A 19,756-nucleotide genomic window follows, 5' to 3' on the forward strand; every position below is an offset into this window, starting at 1 on the left:
GCTGGGTTCGGGTGCCATAATAGCCCCTCCGCGTGGCTCAGGAGGTCCTTGCGCAGCAGGAGCTGCCACAGCTGATCCGACATGTCGGAGAGTAGAGCAAACCAGGGGCGTCTCGGCCATCTGGGTGCAACCAGCAGAACATGTGCTCTCTCCACCCTGATCCTCTCTAGTGGTAGCGGAGGGAACGCATACAAGAGCCCCCATGGCCAGGGGTGAGCAAGCACATCTGCTCCCAGGGGACCTCTGTCTCTCTCCATGGAGAACCATAGGGGGCAATGAGTGGACTCGGCTGTGGCAAAGAGGTCGACTCGTGCCGGCCAAAACCTTTCCCAAATCTGTTCCACCACTTGAGGATGCATCCTCAACTCCGAGCTGTCTGGAGCTCCTCTGGACAGGAGGTCTGCTGCCTTGTTGTCCACACCCGGGAGGTGAACTGCCCGATGGAACGCAAGTTTCTGTGCGTCCAGGACAGGAGTGTGTGCGCTGCGTAATGAAGGCTCAGTGAGCGCAGGCCGCCTTGGTGATTTCTGTAGGCTACCACTGTGGTGTTGTCCATCCCAACCAGTACATGTTTGTGCACTAATTGCTGGTGAAAATGTCATAACGCCAGGCTCACTGCTTGCAGTTCTTGCACATTTATGAGCGCTTGCTGCCAATGTCCCTTCCACCGACCTCTTATTCCTCTCCCATTCCAGACCGCTCCCCAGCCCAGACTGGTGGCGTCTGTAGTGATCACTTCCCTTCTGTGAGGGGATCCGAGGGGAGAGCCGAGGCACAGATTTCCGGAACGGAGCCACCACAACATTGTCTTCCGGCATTGTCTAGACACTCTCACCAGCCGGTACCGATCTCTGACCGGGTGCACCTTGAGCATATTCACCCAGGCTTGGAGCGGGTGCATTCTCAGCAGCCCTAGTGGAAGGATTCTCGAGGTGGCTGCCATCAGCCCCAACAACCTTTGATATAGTTTGATCTGTAGGAGAGTTTCCTCTCCGAATAGGGAGAGTATGGTCTCCAATGACTGAATCCTGTCTTCCAACAGTGAGGCAAGCATGCTCACAGAGTTCAGTTTGATCCCCAGGAACACTGTGGACTGAGACGGTATGAAGTTGCTCTTCTGTTGATGTGTTGAGAGCCCCAGCTTCGCCAAATGATCTATGACCTGTTTTGTGTGCTCGTGCTTTTGACTGCGCGCAAATCAACCAATCGTCCAGATAGTTCTGGTTTGAAAATGTGCGGGGTGCCAGCAAGAGGCCAAATGGCAGCACACAGAATTCGTACACGTTGCCTTGAAAGGTGAAACACAGATATTTTCTGTGCGCGGGACGGATCGGAACGTGAAAGTAGGCGTCTTGCAGGTCGATCGATGTGAACCAGTCCCCCAGTTGGACGGACTGGAGGATGCGCTGTGCTGTCAACATGTTGAACTTCCTCTGTTTGAGGAACAAGTTGAGGACCCTGAGGTCCATAATTGGTCTGAAACCTCTGTCCCTTTTGGGCACCAGGAAGTAACTGTAGTAAAAGCCGCTGAGGGCATCGCTTGGACTTACCAAGCATACAAAGTTCTTCCTTCGAAGATTGGCGATCTCCTGTTGAAGGAGTATCGCCGACGCTGGTTCGACGGTGATGAGGCACACACCCTTGAAGGGTGGCGGACCTATGTGGAATTGTAAAGCGTATCTGTGTCTCATTGTTGATAGCACCCGGAAGTCCTGGGTGCAGCCTTGCCATGGGTTGTTGCCGTTGGTCAGTCTGGTTGTGGGGGTTTGGAGGCAGTCGGTCCCATCTGGGGTGGTCTCCCTTGGGCTTGGGAGGGGGTGGGTCTTTCTTAGGCCCTGGGCTTGGTCTCCAGCTGAAGAACCGGTTACCCCTGTCTGCCTGTGTAGTCCTCACCTGCAGCCTCTCTGCCAACTGATTCTGTTAGAGCACCAGTATTGCCAAGGCATTTGCTGCTCGGGCCCACAGTGCTGCCGATGCGTAAGCGTTTTTGAGCATTGCATCTGTCGTTCTGCAAGACTTGGACGGACAGGTTGGGTCTTTATCCCCCTTAGTGAAGGTGGAACCTTGCACCAAAACCGTGACCGTGTCCCCGATAGTGGGGAATATGCCTAGGCCCGCTTCTTGGGCTCCTGCAGTAAGAAGCAGAGACTCTGCTGTTCTGGAGACTGAGGGTGCAGATGCTGGGTTGCTCCAGGAGGAGCGCACCAGTTCCAGGAAGTCCTGGCATAGGGGGAGGGCATGCTCTGGGTGCCCTTTCTGTTGGTGGAAGCGGTTTCTCTTTCCCTCTTGTTCTGGAGGCGCGAGAAAAGTGCTGTCGATGCAGAGACAGTCGACGCGGAGTGGACCTGTTCCAAGGTCAGTGCTGATGAATTGGCACGGTCGGGGCCGAGCTGTAGGCGGCACTGAAGATGTTAACACCAATGCCGAGTCAATCTGCTCTGTGTAGGCGCTGTTTTCTCAACCTCGTGATCGGCGGGGAAAAACGCGGTCGATGCCGGGGTATGCAGCCGATTCAATCGGCGTGATTGCCGAGGATTGAGAGGGGTGCTAGGCCCAAGTTGTTTTTTTTTTTTTGGTCTGTGGCCGATTTTTTAATCTGTGTAGAGGATGACACCGCGAGCCCGCGGGGTCTCCTTACAGCACCACAACAGCTCTCACACGGGATAACAACTACACGAGGCCTCATGTAGTGAAAGAGCAATGGCCGCTTGCTAATCTCTTCAGAGGGGTCGAAACCAGCTCTAGCCAGAAAACTGACGCGAGAATAAAGCAACAGCACTCTCTTAGACACGCTTCAGCACAATTTTTACTGTGAATTAATCTTTAATTTGCAGATAAATCCAATAAATTAGCCAAATTCGGTACATCAAAGCAAAACCAATATACGACCTGTCTCAGAGGGATGAGAGAGAAAATGGCAATGTGCTACTGTGAGGACATCCCTCTTCAGCAGGAGGTGGGAGGGACTTCCCCCTCACAGCAGGGCCCTGATAGGGCAGCTTTTGTATATTTGCTCAGAGATTGACGGTCAGAGAGGTTCTTCCCATTCGGTAATGGTTGTCATTCGAATTGAAAGGGAACTGATATTTCCCTCAACTATTGTTGTGTTTGTAGTTTTCATTAATTGTAGTCATGCAGGGAGATTTTAAGTAAATGCATTTTAATTTAAGAATTCTATTAATGTAATTTTTTTCCATCAGTTTATAATGCAGTGGGACTGGCAGCTTATGAACTGTTTGACAATGTGGACTTCGATCAGTGGTTCAAGAACCAGCTTTTGGCTGAACTTCATGTCAGTCATAATAGGTAACAAACTAAACTGGTTAATATGTTTTAATTTGTTTAATTATTTTGGCATGGATTTAGTGTTTTATCTATTCAGACTGCTTACTAAATGTCTTGTTTTGACCTCATATAAAAACTGGCTTATGAATTTCTCCCAGGAGAAAGAAAATAACCTAATGTCTTGCTAAGCGGTATGTATTTACGAAGGTTTAGTTTTCAGATTGTCCTATGAATTGTGGAAGTCTCCTTTTATCAGAGTTAGAAACTAATGCTCGCCCATTTGCCCGAGGTGAAATAAAACTGACGAGGACAAGCTGATGTCTGTAGCTCAGTAGTTCTGTGGGTGAGGTGGTTTAAAAAATAAATAATAAATAAAGTGTAGAGATATACTGTCAAGTTCGTAGACTTGCGTTTACAAAATACAGGAAAAGTACATTTTCTAACAGGGTGTAGCAGTGGTGAACAAACATTAATTCATAATGCTTACAAAACTTGTCATTCCGAATTTTGCATTATTTTGAGATGTCCGTCATCGTTTTGTTGAATTTTATCAGTGTGATTACTTATGCTGTTAGTGTATTCGTTGCTGTGGTTTAACTTTGAACTTTTGGTATAAACAAAATGTAATTTTTAGACATCAAAACAGTATAAACGCATACATTTCCTCACATTACGTCTTCATTTTTAAATTATGCATTTATTTTTTGAAAAAGCTCAATTGCTTGAACATACAACTTATTTGGTAGGTTGACATTTAGTATTTAAAACCTATATAGATTTAAGGATGATTGCTTAACTAATTCTGATATATTCGTATTTAAGGAAAATTAAATTTAAGTCTGATATTTTAGGGGCCCCAACAGCTGTTGTTGATTCCGACTCCAGAACTTCACATAAGGGCTAGCAAGTTTCAAAAGGTTCTAATCCTTAGGACTAGAACCACAATTTTGTTTGTTTCTAACCGTGGTGTTACTTTACATTTGATCTACTAGGTTGGGGCCAGGGAGCACAGCATCTTGAGAAAAAGATTGCATTCAGAAATGAGTAATACAGGCCTTATTTTTTCCAGTGATCAAATATAATATAGATAATTTATTTTGATTATCAGTTTAAGGAAAAAGTCATCTAGTTGGTTGTATAAAACTAGGAAATACATCTTCAGCCTTGATTTTATGATTTTGATCTGGATCTTTTAAACTGATTTAATTTTGGCTTAAACATACTTTTCCATATATAGGGCTCCTGATTTTCCATTCTTGGGAATGGCAAATTCCGTTTTTTCAAAATGACCAATTCCGTTTTTACCAACTTATTAAGAATTAACAACGTAATTTGAGCATCGATAGATTTTTTTTATGTAAAAATAAGTCATTTTTCTTAAGCCCGTGAGATACTGTAGTTTTCAGGAATAAAAATTCTTAAAGCAGTCCACTAGTAACAATGTACTGTATGTCAGTCAACAAATAAAGGTGTTTTACAATGTTCAGGACACTTCTCTCCCACCTGTAATTTCATCTGCAGCAGCGCAGACTGGTTTATTCTGTACTTGCTGTAAAACTGCTTGCATGTGATTCTTGCATACCCTGGACAAATAGCTAGAACTAGTAATAAAATTACATAACTTAATGTTCATATATTGAACAAGACTTACACATATTATGAATAGTATGATAATAAAGCAGTGTGAGAATTTAACAGAGTACCATTACAAACATTTTAAAATAAATGTGACATTCTGGGTTTCAGAATGCCTTTTCATATTGTATTCCTTAACTTCTGACACATTAATTGCACAATAAACACATTGGCTTTGCTTTCAGTACAGTTGGTAAAATAAGTATTTATTGGGCCACTCATTGCTGAATCTACAATTTCCTGTTCTTGCTACAGTAGCTAGAGTAGAGAGAGACATGATATAGCAACACGAGTTAAAAAAAAAAAAAAAAAAAAAAAAAAAAAAAAAAAACTAAAAATCACTCTGAGCATGTAGTATTATTAAGGAGTTAATGGTAAATTAGAAATAATAAGTTATAAAACTGTAAGGTTTCACCTCAACCACCGTGCTGTTTCCTTGTGTTGAGCGGGTGACGGAGTAACAGATTTTCCATATCTAAATAAATGAATACATGAAATCAAGTAAGTTATTTTTTTTTTATCTTTTTTTTTTTTCAGGTACTTTTCACTTGTCTGCATATACAACTCCCAAATTATTCTACAGAATTGAACTTACAAAACAGCTATTGCTTTTTTAAACAACTTGACTCGCACGGCATACAGGCAGCGCAGCAGCAGAGACAGACCATCAACGTAACGCCCACAAAACAACCTGTTTTCTTGTTATCCAGTGATCCAAATAAACATACAAAAACGTTTTATACAAGCGTCATTGCCGGGCTTCTGGGTAGTGTAGTTTTCAAAGCAATCCATTATTTTTTTTTTTTATAGGAGAATAACAGCGGTAAAAGATAATATATAAAGGTGCAGTTGCAAAGCAGAATTCAATTCCCAAAATGCCAGTTCCGTTCCCAATGCCTAATTCCACGATTCCATCCGTGATTCCGCAATCGTGGAAAATCAGTAGACCTACATATATTGTATAGGTGTGTGTGTGTGTGTGTGTGTGTGTGTGTGTGTGTGTGTGTGTGTGTGTGTGTGTGTTTTATATTCCTTGGACAGATATAGAATGTGAGAGTGCAGGTGTACATTCCATTCCAAATCTGAACCACAGAACAGGGGGTTCATTTAAAGAATTGACTACCAACATTCTCAAATTCCACTTTTTGTTTTTTGATGGTCTGTGAACGTGTGGGTTGCTGTGTGTAGTGAGAGGGTGATGCAGGTGCTCCGAACAAGGACAGACACAAAGTTCACAGTTCAAGCTTTAATTCTCCAACCACTTTCATCATTTAAAAATAATAAAGCTGGCTGTACACAACAATGGGTATCGCCAGCGCCGAAACGAGGGTTTACAGTCCCGAAATAATAATACAAAAACACAGACACAACACAAACAGACATGTCTCCGGACAGTGCTCTTGATGTAGGTGTGGTGCTGGAACAGTGATGCTGGTTAAGTGCAGGTGCAGTGAAGTCCGAGTGAATCGCTGGCACCAAGGCTGCAGCTCCCGGCTCCGTGCTTGATCAGTCTGCTGACACAAAAACACACATGGCTGCAAGAAACAAGCACCCACTTAACTCTGTCTTTTCAACAACAGTCCTTGTTTCCTCCCATCAACCACAACAAAGGAACCGATCACGACGTCACGTCCCCCTAAGGTACCCATAACCCCGCCCCCTCCGATAGCTAGTTCAATCACGTCTCCTCCAATTCATGAATGAAACTTTGCTCACCGTACTAGGGCGATGACTCCTGGTACCGTGATACCGTCTCTTTCCTGAATGGCCGGATTCCGACTGCCCCCGGAATGAACTGCCCAACCATTCAGTACGGGGCACGTAATTCCTGCTGTGCAGTGCTCTTACAGATCAAGAGGGAGATTGTTGATCCAGATTCATTCGCTCTTTGTCACATGGTCATACTTTTATGACAGTTTTCAAGGAATGTTCATACAATTTTGAATTCATGAGTCTAACTCAGTAGATGATTTAGAGCATAATGTCACAACCATAGCCTGGATATGGGATTTCAGCCACGGTACTGCACTTGAATAACTCAGTAAATGTAATCTACTGTAGCTGTTGCCCACTGCCTGCCTGCCTGCCTGCCTGCTTGCCTGAATAGGTTATAACTTAAAATGCTGCTTGCATCAAAGTTTAAATGTGAAATGCACTGGGAGATTTATAATTTCTCATTACTTCAGCTCGGGCGGATAAGCATCAAAGAGTAAATTAATTGTCACCTCTAAGAACTTCAGTATTGGCTTCTCTAAATATACTGAAAGGAGTGTGTGGTAAATGACAGCAACTGTCATAATAGAGGGACTGAAAGTAAATGGCATTCATATTGTTTGCAACCATATTCTGCAGTTTATTTTGTATTCACATTTTTGGATGGTTCTGTTATCAGATTTATGCAAAACACTGTTCAGAATAAGAAAGGAAATCTATGCATTTCATAAGACCATTGGCTTATCTCTTGTGAATTGTTTACCTGTTTTACTTCTGGAAGGCTGTCTAACGTTGTCAGTCTGTTTTAATATTTTAATATTGCTGACCAGGTTTCTATTAACTGCATTGGATTTTAAACTTTTGCAGTGTTGTGGGATCGATGTAGTTTATCATATATATTACATGGATAGTAACTATATTTGAGGAGTTAAAGTCATCACACATTTACCCATATGACTTTCTCTGGCAATCAATCAAGATTAGCTCGAGTAACAACCATTGTCACGTTTTCAACGCCTAGCTGACACCAATGCTTGAAAAACAAGAAAATGTAAACACTTTTAAAGAAGCCAGATTTGACTTGGCTCAGGTATCTAACTGAGATCGGAGTGCACAGAAATCCAATAGAAGTACAGGTGTCCCAGCTTGACGCACACGTGGCAAATTAAATTTTTGTATGACAAAAAAGACGTCGGTAAGTATGAACCTGTCACTGTTAGTGGGCAGAGCTGCGTCAGCCTGCTCTTGTCAAAGCCTACTCTGTCCTTGTGCTGCTGTTTCCTGTCAGCAGCATTACTTTCCACAGAGGCTCTTCTCAAACTGTAAGGCTGGGAATTGCTATCTAACAGACCTGGGATAAATATAGTTATAAATATGGTGAAAAGTAACTATTTGAAAATAATAAAATACATATTATTTCAAAATATTTAAATATTGTTTGTGGAAAGCAATTATTTGAAAATATTTCCATACGAATAAAGTCGTTGAAATGCATTGACTCTGAGGCACTTGTACGACAAAATGTGAAAAGTTCAAGGGGGTGTAGACTTTCTGTAGGCTCTGTATATTCAAATAACTTGCATATACTTAAATATTTTTAAATATTATTTGTTTTCTGCAACAAACTTTATATATTTTCAAGTAATATTTGACTGTGCAATTAATGTTGGAATATTTCATTGATTTATTCAAGCATATATATTTAAATATTTCACTACACACATTTTTTTCCTAGAACCACTCTTACCTAGGAATCATACATTGTTTTTTTTTTAGCAGTATTTAGGAAGGAGCTCTGTCAAATAACGTGTTGCTTTATAATCTTAAATAATAATCCAGTTAAAGCAGCTTTCTCAGTCATCTCTCCATCACACTCACACTGGGAGGAACATTTTGACAGATTATATTGACAAGTATTTACTGTATAAATGATTACGGTCATCCCAGCAGGAGAGGTGTAGGAAATACTGTACCAGGCTTTGGGAGTCCTAAAGGAAAGTGGCTAGAGTTTATCTATCCAGAATGTTAATGAAGCCCCCCTTCCAAGCCTAATTGCTCAGTAGTTTGTTTGGCACACAGTCCACAAACCAAGATGTTGGATTAATTTGGGTCAAATGTGTGAACATGATTATGCATCTTAATATATCAAAAGAAGCATGTCACTTAAGCAATAAGAATTGTCCTTCAGGGATCATTCTTAATAAAAACTAAAGTCTCTCAAAGTGTTTTATATACCCAGTAAAATTATGTACAGGCTTGTAGAGCACGATTAGAGTAATTGGCTATGTTTTTTAATTGGTCTTGTTAGGTAGGCAAACCTGTCCTGTACTTTCGTGTCTCCACTGTGTAAAAAGTTTTATTTTTATTTTTTAATATTTGTTTTTTAAGAAGTCCTGTTAGAGGATTGTCTAATTTCCCAGCACCTCAGTGAAGCTAGTATTTATCTGGTGTGGCATGTGTCATTTTTGCAGTACTTGCAAATTTGGCAACTTAAATGCATTTTTATACAGGACTGCGTTGTTGTATTACAATCGGAGAGTAGGATAACATCCGCCCTTGTGTCTCTACTACTTTGATCTGTGGCTAGATCACAGAGACGCATTAAGGTTGTAGTTTTGTAAACTTGAGTACCAGCTGTCCTTGGGAAGTTTAGTTGTCTTTCAAGTGCTGTAGATAGCCTTGCAGTACTTTATGTGATGGCTAGAAAAGGTTATTGTAACTTTCTTTTATCTATGGTTTTATTTTATTTTGTCTGGTGGTATTCTGATCCTGTACTATGTCTTATGATTTTGTGTACATTTCACAAAGAACATAAACCAGCTGATACAAACCAATGTGATATTGTAAATCAATTTTGTTGCTGCTAATTGGGTACATGTGAATCAACTAGGAACAAAGGGGAATAGATAAGTGCTGTATGTTAGTAACATTATCTCAACAGGTGTGAATACAAACTTTGACCTCTGTATGAGAAAAAGTAGTCTAGATCACCATGACCTACATCTTTTGTATGTAATGTACATGTAATAATAATGACTTCAAGTCAGTTTTAGATTGATCATGAGTTGACTTTAATCAGTTAATTAATCAAACCTACCAGATTTTATTTACATTTAATATATGCTTTATTCCAGCACAGAGGACTCTCGCTCTGTGTTATGACCAGTGATAGTGTAAAATGGTGTTAATGGAGAGTCGGTCACTTTTTTTTCCCCCAATATGTTGAACCTAAGAAGGAAAGACATATGAAGCCTACAGTAGTCCATTAAGCATTACTGTTAGAGAAGCTTGTATGAATTGTCAAATCTGCCCATTTGTGCCAGTTATTTTACAAAGCTGTTGCTGCCATAGTGTCAAAGCCTTATATCTATAAAACCACTTGAGGTAGTGACTTCATACTTTCAGGGTTATGCAGTATAAACCCTGTGTACTAAATCTGTAGGTTAGTTAAATTCAGTTACCAGTGTTTTCCTGTTTAAAAGAAAAAAAAAAAAACCACAACCTTCCCTTGCCTCATTGATCTCATGCTTTGAAATAGTGTCTTCATATAAACAGCTGATTTATATTGTTCTCTCAATAACATTTCATTACAGGTTCTGTCCAGTGTCATATTTACAAACTATCTATTCTTATATGACATTGTCTGTCTTTAAAACATATTTTCTTTGATTGTTGTGTACTCCTTCACAGAGAATGATTTGTTTACTTGCACACACATCAAGGTGCTTTTCAGAAACGAGAAAAACTTGGTTGGGTTTCTGTACAGGTCAGTCTGGCCGTGGTAGTGACTCTCACCCAGTCATTCTGTATTGGTATTGAGAGAGCGTATTGATATTGTGGATATCAATGTGGACAATATATTCCCAAACAAGTTGTATCCTTAGTAAATGAATAACATTTCCAGTACCAGTGACCCTGTGATACAAATGTTTCCATATTGTAATACCAAGATTTTTAATAAGCCAGTGGTCTGAGTGGAGTGAAACAACCAATGCCCCTCCCCCAGTTCACAATTTATTTATCCCTCCCAGTAGATAAATATATGCTTTGTTCCTATTACAGTATAATTCTGTCCAATTAATTTTGCTTTCTTTTTGCCCTTTTTTATTATTCTACTTCAATGTGCAGTTACAAGCTTATCCGGCGCAGGGTGATATGGCTGATTGGACAGTGGATTTCTGTGAAATTCAAGTCTGAATTACGACCCTTGTTATATGAGGCCATCCTAAATCTGATGCAAGATCCTGATCTGGTGGTACGTAGAAACATTTTGAAGTCATTTTATCAAATTGTTCCTTTTTTTTTTTTTTTAACTCTATCATTCGACCTTCAGTTGACCATATGAATGTGATGAACTAATCTTTTTCAGGTTGAAAAAAAATATCACAAGATGCATACATTTGAATGCAAGACATGCTGTATGTGCATGGATTTGGTGTACCATTTTTCCACAATCATGAGCATATTTGAAGACTGCAGACAGGATTTTTTTTAAGCATTATTCTACAAGCTCCTTCTCAATAATCTTTAACAACGAAGTGCTGTTCTTGTTAAAGTATTTACAGTGCCTTGCAAAAGTATTCAGACCCCTGACCAATTCTCTCATATTACTGAATTACTAATGGTACATTGAAATGTTGTTCTGTTTTGATATTTTATTTTAAAACACTTAAACTCAATTATTGTAAGGTGACATTGGTTTTATGTTGGGAAATATTTTTTAAGAAAAATAAAAAACGTTTGCACACAGTGTCGGAGTGATTTTGGCCCATTCTTCTTGGCAGATTTGCTCCAGGTTGTTCAGGTTGGTTGGACGACGCTTGTGGACTGCAATTTTCAAATAGTGCCACAGATTCTCAGTGGGATTGAGATCAGGACTTTGACTGGGCCACTGTAGGCCATTCACTTTTTTGTTCTTGAGCCACTCCAATGTTGCTTTGGCCTTGTGCTTCGGATCATTGTCCTGCTGAAAGGTGAATTTCCTCCCAAGCTTCAGTGTTTTAGCAGACTGAAGCAGATTCTGTTGCAGTATTTTCCTGTATTTTGCTCCATCCATTCTTCCTTCAATTGTAACAAGATGCCCAGTCCCTGCTGATGAGAAGCATCCCCACAGCATGATGCTGCCACAACCATACTTCACTGTAGGGATGGTATGTCTTCAGGCATGGGCAGTGTTCGGTTTGCGCCACACATAGCGCTTTGAGTTTTGGCCAAAAAGCTCTATCTTGGTCTCATCTGACCACAAAACCTTTTCCCACATCGCAGCTGGGTCACTCTCATGCTTTCTGGCAAACTCCAGACGTGCTTTCAGATGGTACTTTTTGAGTAACGGCTTCTTTCTTGCCACCCTCCCATACAGGCCAGTGTTATGCAGAGCACTTGATATGGTTAACTGGTGCACCATTACTCCACTCCCAGCCACTGAACTCTGTAGCTCCTTCAAAGTGATTGTTGGCCTCTCTGCGGCTTCTCTCGCAAGTCTCCTCCTTGTTTGAGCACTGAGTTTTGAGGGACGGCCTTTTCTTGGCAGTGCCAGGGTGGTGTGATACAGCTTCCACTTAAGAACATAAGAAAGTTTACAAACGAGAGGAGGCCATTCGGCCCATCTTGCTTGTTTGGTTGTTAGTAGCTTATTGATCCCAGAATCTCATCAAGCAGCTTCTTGAAGGATCCCAGGGTGTCAGCTTCAACAACATTACTGAGGAGTTGATTCCAGACCCTCACAATTCTCTGTGTAAAAAAGTGCCTCCTATTTTCTGTTCTGAATGCCCCTTTGTCTAATCTCCATTTGTGACCCCTGGTCCTTGTTTCTTTTTTCAGGCTGAAAAAGTCCCTTGGGTCGACACTGTCAATACCTTTTAGAATTTTGAATGCTTGAATTAGGTCGCCACGTAGTCGTCTTTGTTCAAGACTGAACAGATTCAATTCTTTTAGCCTGTCTGCATATGACATGCCTTTTAAGCCCAGAATAATTCTGGTCGCTCTTCTTTGCACTCTTTCTAGAGCAGCAATATCTTTTTTATAGCGAGGTGACCAGAACTGCACACAATATTCAAGATGAGGTCTTACTAGTGCATTGTACAGTTTTAACATTACTTCCCTTGATTTAAATTCAACACTTTTCACAATGTATTTGAGCATCGTTGGCCTTTTTTATAGCTTCCCCACATTGTCTAGATGAAGACATTTCTGAGTCAACAAAAACTCCTAGGTCTTTTTCATAGATTCCTTCTCCAATTTCAGTATCTCCCATATGATATTTATAATGTACATTTTTATTTCCTGCGTGCAGTACCTTACACTTTTCTCTATTAAATGTAATTTGCCATGTGTCTGCCCAGTTCTGAATCTTGTCTAGATCATTTTGAATGACCTTTGCTGCTGCAACGGTGTTTGCCACTCCTCCTACTTTTGTGTCGTCTGCAAATTTAACAAGTTTGCTTACTATACCAGAATCTAAATCATTAATGTTGATTAGGAATAGCAGAGGACCTAATACTGATCCCTGTGGTACACCACTGGTTACCACACTCCATTCTGAGGTTTCTGCTCTAATCAGTACTTCCTGATTATTGATCCAACTATGATCACTGGGATATCCAAACACTTGGGTATTATTTTGTACCCTTTCCCTAATCTATGCATTTGTATTACTTTATCTGTAACTTCTGTAGAATGCTCTTTGTTCTTCATTTTCCTTCAGATTCACAGCCTTACCAATGATCATTCAACAGTGGGGTTTTTATCCAGAAAATGTGACAGCAACTTTAATGGTTCACAGGTGGAGGCCAATGGTAAGGTAATTGTGTCCTTGTTAGGGATATTTCTTTCATTGGTGCAAACTGGGAGCTTCCACAGCACAGGGGTTGAATACTTATGCAAGCAAGATATTTCAGTTTTTTATTTTTCTTAAAAATATTTCCCAACATAAAACCAATGTCACCTTACAATAATTGATTTTGAGTTTCAGTGTTTTAAAATAAAATATCAAACAGAACAAATTTCAATGTACCATTTGTAGTTCATTAATATGAGAGAATTGGTCAGGGGTCTGAATACTTTTGCAAGGCACTGTATTTCTAATGTAATAGGACTGGTCGTCTTTTTATCTGTAGATAGTGAAGCTGGTGCACAGATAAAAAAAAAAAAAAAAAAACAAAAACTGTTACTACTGACAACGAACATTAATTTTCATTGTATGACATATGGACATTCAACAAGTAATCAAAAAACATCTACTTACAACCTTTTAGGTTTTTAAAAAAAAAAAAAAAAAAATTATATATATATATATATATATATATATATATATATATATATATATATATATATATATATATATATATATATATATATATATATATATATATATATATACACATACATACATATATATAGGTCATCTTTTGAAATATTTTGAAGTATGAAATACTCTGTTAGGAAGATGAAGGTAAAAGCTAACCTTCACTCTGGAGCTATCAATTGTTGAAATGTACCAGTATATCTTCCTGTCATCTTGAATTTTAGATTGACGATATGCTAGCTGTCAAAACTGAAATCTAACTCTTATCGTCCACTGATAGATCATTTACTGTTTAAGTGACCAGATTATAGGGTTTAGTGTTCAGAGGCCCCAGATGGAATTAACCTTTCTGAAAGCGTTAGAACTTTATCAAGATGTTAAGCCTTCCATTTAAAGTCTGAAACATTCCATTATGGGTTTTGAAATGAATCACTAGCTCTGAGTTTTGGTTTCATGAATACAGAATATGGGTATGATTTACATCCTTGAGGATTTGTTAGTTTGCCCTTGACCTTTTATTGCGGTCAGGTAGCCATCTTGTACAGTAGGTTTTGCATGTCTGTATACCTCAAGCTCGCCCAGTGAATGAATGCACTTGTGTTTTGACATGGGGACACATTTATAGTTTTAAATGGTACCACAATCATATTTAAGTCATACCTTGATCTGATTTAAATAGTTCACTGGTTTAATTGTGTGTGCTTTTAAGTACTGTAAGTGTCACATAATAAAGAACAATAATAGTAATTGGTTCCTTGTTATCTTTTTCAGCAACCATGCCATTTCATCTTAAAATGCAGCTGCTTGCTGACTATCATGTAATGGGTGGATGTAGTTTGCAAATAGAAGATTAGATTTGCCAAATTTTAATTTGAGCAGATCAGGCTTGTTAGAAGAATACATCTGCTGAGAGGGGCTGGCCTGGAGTATCCCTAGGCTTTCCCTGGACTAGTGCTTAGCAGTGCCTGTTCCTAATCAGCAGTCATTTATGTACTTGGCAGTAGAGAATTAGGGATAATTTCCAATATCCAGCCTTGCAAAAGCAGCTGCATCTCTGCTTGTTCTGCTTTCTCGGTCTGGTTAGCAATGCAGGACCGACTTGCAGCCTTCTGATGAGGAATGTACCTCTTGTTTGAACCAAGACACTTGTTCACCATTGACAAAGGCATTACTGATGCATACTATATTATATTGCCTTTACAAATACAAATTACCGACAATTTGTACCTTGTTTACAGCTTTAGAAGCTGCCGGAATACCTGTTTGAAAGACCCTAACCAACAGGGGACAGACAACAGAATAAATACATTGTGTGAAGTCATTTTGATATATACTGGAATTGTACTGTACGTCTTAAAACACTTCCTTTTCTTAAGGTAACTGTACTTCTTATCAGTCCTTGCTTTGTGTTTGGGCACTGACTACACAAAAACAGTTGAGACTGATTTGCTTAAAAAAAATTTGAGTTATTCTCCAGTTGTATGCCTGCAATAATCTCCAAAACATTAATGCGCCAACATTGTCAGTTAACTGAAACATGTCTCAGTGCTGATGATAGCATTTCCGTGATAGAGGCTTCTCCTCCAAATTATATTTTTTTTTGCAGAAGGGGAGGGGGGATGGATGGATGGACGGTCAACAACTTGCCACTATTTATCACACAAATTACAATATTAAACAAGGAAATAATGAACGATAGTCTTCATTTGTTAAATATGCAATTGCCTGTTCTTATTGTACTCATACCGTCCATGTAAATTTTATTAATCTTTTCTGACAGTTTGCCAATTTCCTGTCATTGCTTTCTGCTAAACACAGTAGGGTCCTTTTACTTTGATATTTTAATGTACATGTTGATGTTGAATCTGATTCTGAATCTGGAATTCTTAAGACTTTAGATTCTCTTGATTTATACTCAGCATGTTACACACAAGCGTGGCCATACATTACATTTAGTAATTTCTCATGACTTAAATGTTCAAAAAGTGTCAACATTAGATCCTAATATATCTGATCATTTTGGATGTTCCTGTTGAGATTAAGTTGCCTTTACACACTTAAGAGTGCATTGCAATACATTAAAACTTGCAAAATAAATTTATCAACTGCATCCAGGCTCTCCTGATATACTGAGGCTGTCACTGCTTAATGCTGCTCCGTCGCTTTCACTTAGAACGCCTAAAGCTGCTTCTAAATGAACCTCACCGTGGGTAACTGCTGATATATGCCGAGAGAAAGGGAAGGTCGGAGACTAGAATGCAGATGGAGGACTGCAACATTGTATATTCATTCTGTTATCTGGAAACAGCATAGGCTAGAGGACAATAACGCTTTGAGAGAAGCCTGACTCTTTCAAACAGAGATAATCCCAGGGTCCTCTTTTCCACTGTTGATAAATGAGTTAACGCCTCCTCGATTTCACCCCCTCATTTCCAAGTTCATGCTTTTCTAAATTGTTTTAATTCATTTTATTGTGTTTTGTTTTTATTCACTTGTAAAGCACTTTTACATACTGTTGTATGAAAGGCGCTATATAAATGTACTTATTGCAAGTCTTGGCTTGTTTTGTAGTTCTTATATCGGTTTTGCATGGCAACAAATGGAAGCATTTATACTGAGTTAACTAATGTGTCTGCAGAATCTGTGTTTTGTTATAAATGGAGGTTTTCCACAGTTTCTAAATGATCTTGTAATTACTTTGTGAACCTTTTACTGTCTAAATTGGGTATATTACCACATACAGTAGAATCTGTATTCATTTTCACGACAGTACATCTTTTTCATCAAGAAAACTTCCAACACAGATGAGGTGTGGGATGGATTTGCTTGCTATTTTTAGTCAACGCACTTTGACCCAGTTAGCAGGGCAGGCCAACAAAACAATTAATTACATTTGCAAATAATGTAATGCCTCAGTAAGGCTTTTTATTGAAACCCTTGTTTTACATTTATTTGGTAATTTGTGGGCTTTATAGATACTCTGATTCAGAGTCGAATCAAAATTAGCGTGTATTTTACATAGCATTTAATATATAGCTAAATGAGAATTATTAAACAGTTTAAGCTAATCTTAATGTTACCTGATTTCCATGTGACCCAAACGATCTGATACAAGCCATCAGAAAACTACAAAGGCATTTCAGATGGCTATATCGCATCAATATCAAAGTCTTCTGCATATCAAAGTTACAGCACTTGCATGGCGATACCAGATATTAAATGACTTGTCTGTCAAACTTGCAGGTATTGTTGGTTTCTGTAAATGTTAAATAAAAGCAACAGATGCCCAGGTGTTTTATAACAAAAAAAAATGGTACCTGAGATAAAGAATACTTTGTCAGCTGAGTTCCAGGACCAACCCCAGCTCTAAAAGCTTTGATCAGTTGATCATAGACAATTTCCTATTGCTTATGACATTTTTTGTGGCAGGGCACTAAAATCTACCTGCATCAGTTCTTTTGTTGGAAATATATATACTTTTTGGATAGTTTATATGTAGTTGTTGTAGTCAAAAGTTTATATACCCCAATTGAAATTTTTATCATTTCTAGAAATTTCTTGAAAACAAAGATTTTTATCAAATTTTTCTTTTGTGCAAAGTTACAAGAAATAGATGTTTACAGTTTATTCCAGCAATGTTTTTGCAAAACTCCAAAAATACAACTTAAAGTATTCATACCCTTTGATGCTATGATAGTATTGTTTACAAGGTGCTAGAAATTTCAATATGATAATGCATCTCCTAATTCTGGGAAAGTCTAGAAAATGCTGGATTGTAGGTGAACATTGTTAGAGCGTATAAAAGGTTTAGGCATAGGATGATTGCTGTCATTATCAATAAGTCAATATGGAAATAAGTAAAGAGCTATCAGAAGACCTTAGGCAGAAAATGATTTATTGTCAAAGCTGGAGAAGGATACAAGAATATTTCCAAGCATCTGAGAATTTCAACTATTGTTTCTGTTTTCAAGAAGTACAAGACTCGTGGTACTCTTACAACACTCCCTCAGTCTGGAAGAAAGAAGGTTCTTTCACCAAGAACAAGTAGAAGAATTGTAAGGAAGATTAATAACAATCCGAGATTGACTGCCAAAGATATTTAAAGTGAATTGGCTGCAAGAGGGACTGGGGTTTCCATTTCAACCACAGGTCGAATATTGCATGCTGAAGGTCTCAGTGGTTTCAGGCCATTGAAAAAGCCACTCTTAGGAAAACTCACAATGACAATCGCTTGAAGTTTGCAAAACAGCATTTGAATGATGGAGATGAGTTCTGGTCAAAGATTTTGTGGAGTGATGAAAAAATCGAGCTATTTGGTCATGCTGATTGTCGTTACATTTGGAGAAAGTCTGGTGAGGCGTATAAAAAAGAACATCATACCTACTAGCAAGCATGGAAGTGGTAATATCCTTCTATGGGGCTGTTTTTCCTCTAATGGCACAAGAAATTTAGTTCCAATACATGGCAAAAAGGATTCCATAGCATAACAAAAGATATTGGCCAATCATCTGAAACACTCTGCTACAAAACTTGGTTTAAAGCGCAACTGGATGTTCTAACACAACAGTGATCTTAAGCATGTGACAGAGAAATAATGAATCTTGGTTATAAATCTCCCTACCGCCCGACCTGTGAGGGTGCTGTGTAAAGGGAACGGAGTGCCCCGGACTGAATGGTCTGACAGTTAATTCCAGGGAAAAGTGGAAGTCGGACCTCTAGAAAGCGGGCGGAGCTACGGTACACCAAGTCATCGCACATGTTTTTACATCTGCGATATTACCAGGAGTCGACTGAAAATTGGAAGGTGTGGCCTCATTACCTCGTTCACATGTGCGATTCTGAAGACTTTTCAAACTAATTTCATCCAAGCAGGTCTTATGAAAGAGCAAATGCGATCATTGGATAGCTGCTGAATAAAACAGCAACTTGTGAGGGATGAAGCTAGGGAGAAAATGTAGAGAAAACTAAGGAGCTAACAAGCTAAAACAATTTATTTTAATCAAAAAATAAATAAAAAACATATATATTTGCTTGTCAATTGTATGACAAGAGTGCTACTCTGTTAAATAGCTGTATGTAGTATCTGTTTAAAATAATACAGTATAACATTTAAATGCAGTATTTGATAACCAATTTACTGAAACTTTTTTTGTATCCATTTGTCTTTCAAGATAATACATCTTCCCCAGTGAAAAAAAAGAATCCATGAACAGTTTTGTTACGGTTTAAATTATCCACTGGCCCTATTTGTTCAACCTATTGTATGGTGGCGTACTCCTAATTCAGATCTTTTTGATGCTTAGTCTCATGGAGAGAGTCAAGGCAGTGGAATGTCATACTGATGACTGCATTGAGTTAAGATGCTTTAAATAAAGATGACAAGTTCCTAAGGGCCAGTTTGGTTAAAACTTCTGCTGAAGTATTCACCAACATGAGAATTCTCTGGAACAAGGGTGCATTTATCAACATCTAAGTTATCATTTGGTCTGCTGTATATCTCCGCCACTAATGCCAGGGGCAAGATCTGTCTTTTCTACTACTTCTTAAAAGTAAAGAAATAATAATTTTGCTTATATTCTAGCAATATCAGATCCAACAAACAAGATTATTATATAATTTAAATAATGTGAATATGCATGTATCTTGCATAGTCTAATACTGCATCAAGTTTTTGCAAGTGCTGTGAATCGCTCAGTAATAATGCATTCGGCACCCACACATTTATTTTTTTTAAATCCTGTTTTAAATATATTGCTGTTGAATTTTCACAGAATAGCCCTCTGGGTATTCATGGCCAGATTTTGTAGGATTACTTCTCAA

At 38.9% G+C, this 19,756-nt stretch overlaps 1 protein-coding gene across 1 annotated transcript in view; it reads left to right on the forward strand.

Annotated features, from left to right (window-relative positions):
- The window catches only part of LOC121316904 (importin-11), a 174,426-nt gene that overhangs the window by 50,659 nt on the left and 104,011 nt on the right, over positions 1 to 19,756 (forward strand). Inside the window, exons 15-16 of the mRNA XM_041252240.1 lie at positions 3,201 to 3,306; positions 10,762 to 10,888. Coding sequence (XP_041108174.1) covers positions 3,201 to 3,306; positions 10,762 to 10,888 — 233 coding nt within the window. The remainder of the gene's footprint in view (positions 1 to 3,200; positions 3,307 to 10,761; positions 10,889 to 19,756) is intronic.

This window comes from Polyodon spathula, chromosome 1 (assembly GCF_017654505.1).
Source record: "Polyodon spathula isolate WHYD16114869_AA chromosome 1, ASM1765450v1, whole genome shotgun sequence".
NCBI lineage: Eukaryota > Metazoa > Chordata > Actinopteri > Acipenseriformes > Polyodontidae > Polyodon > Polyodon spathula.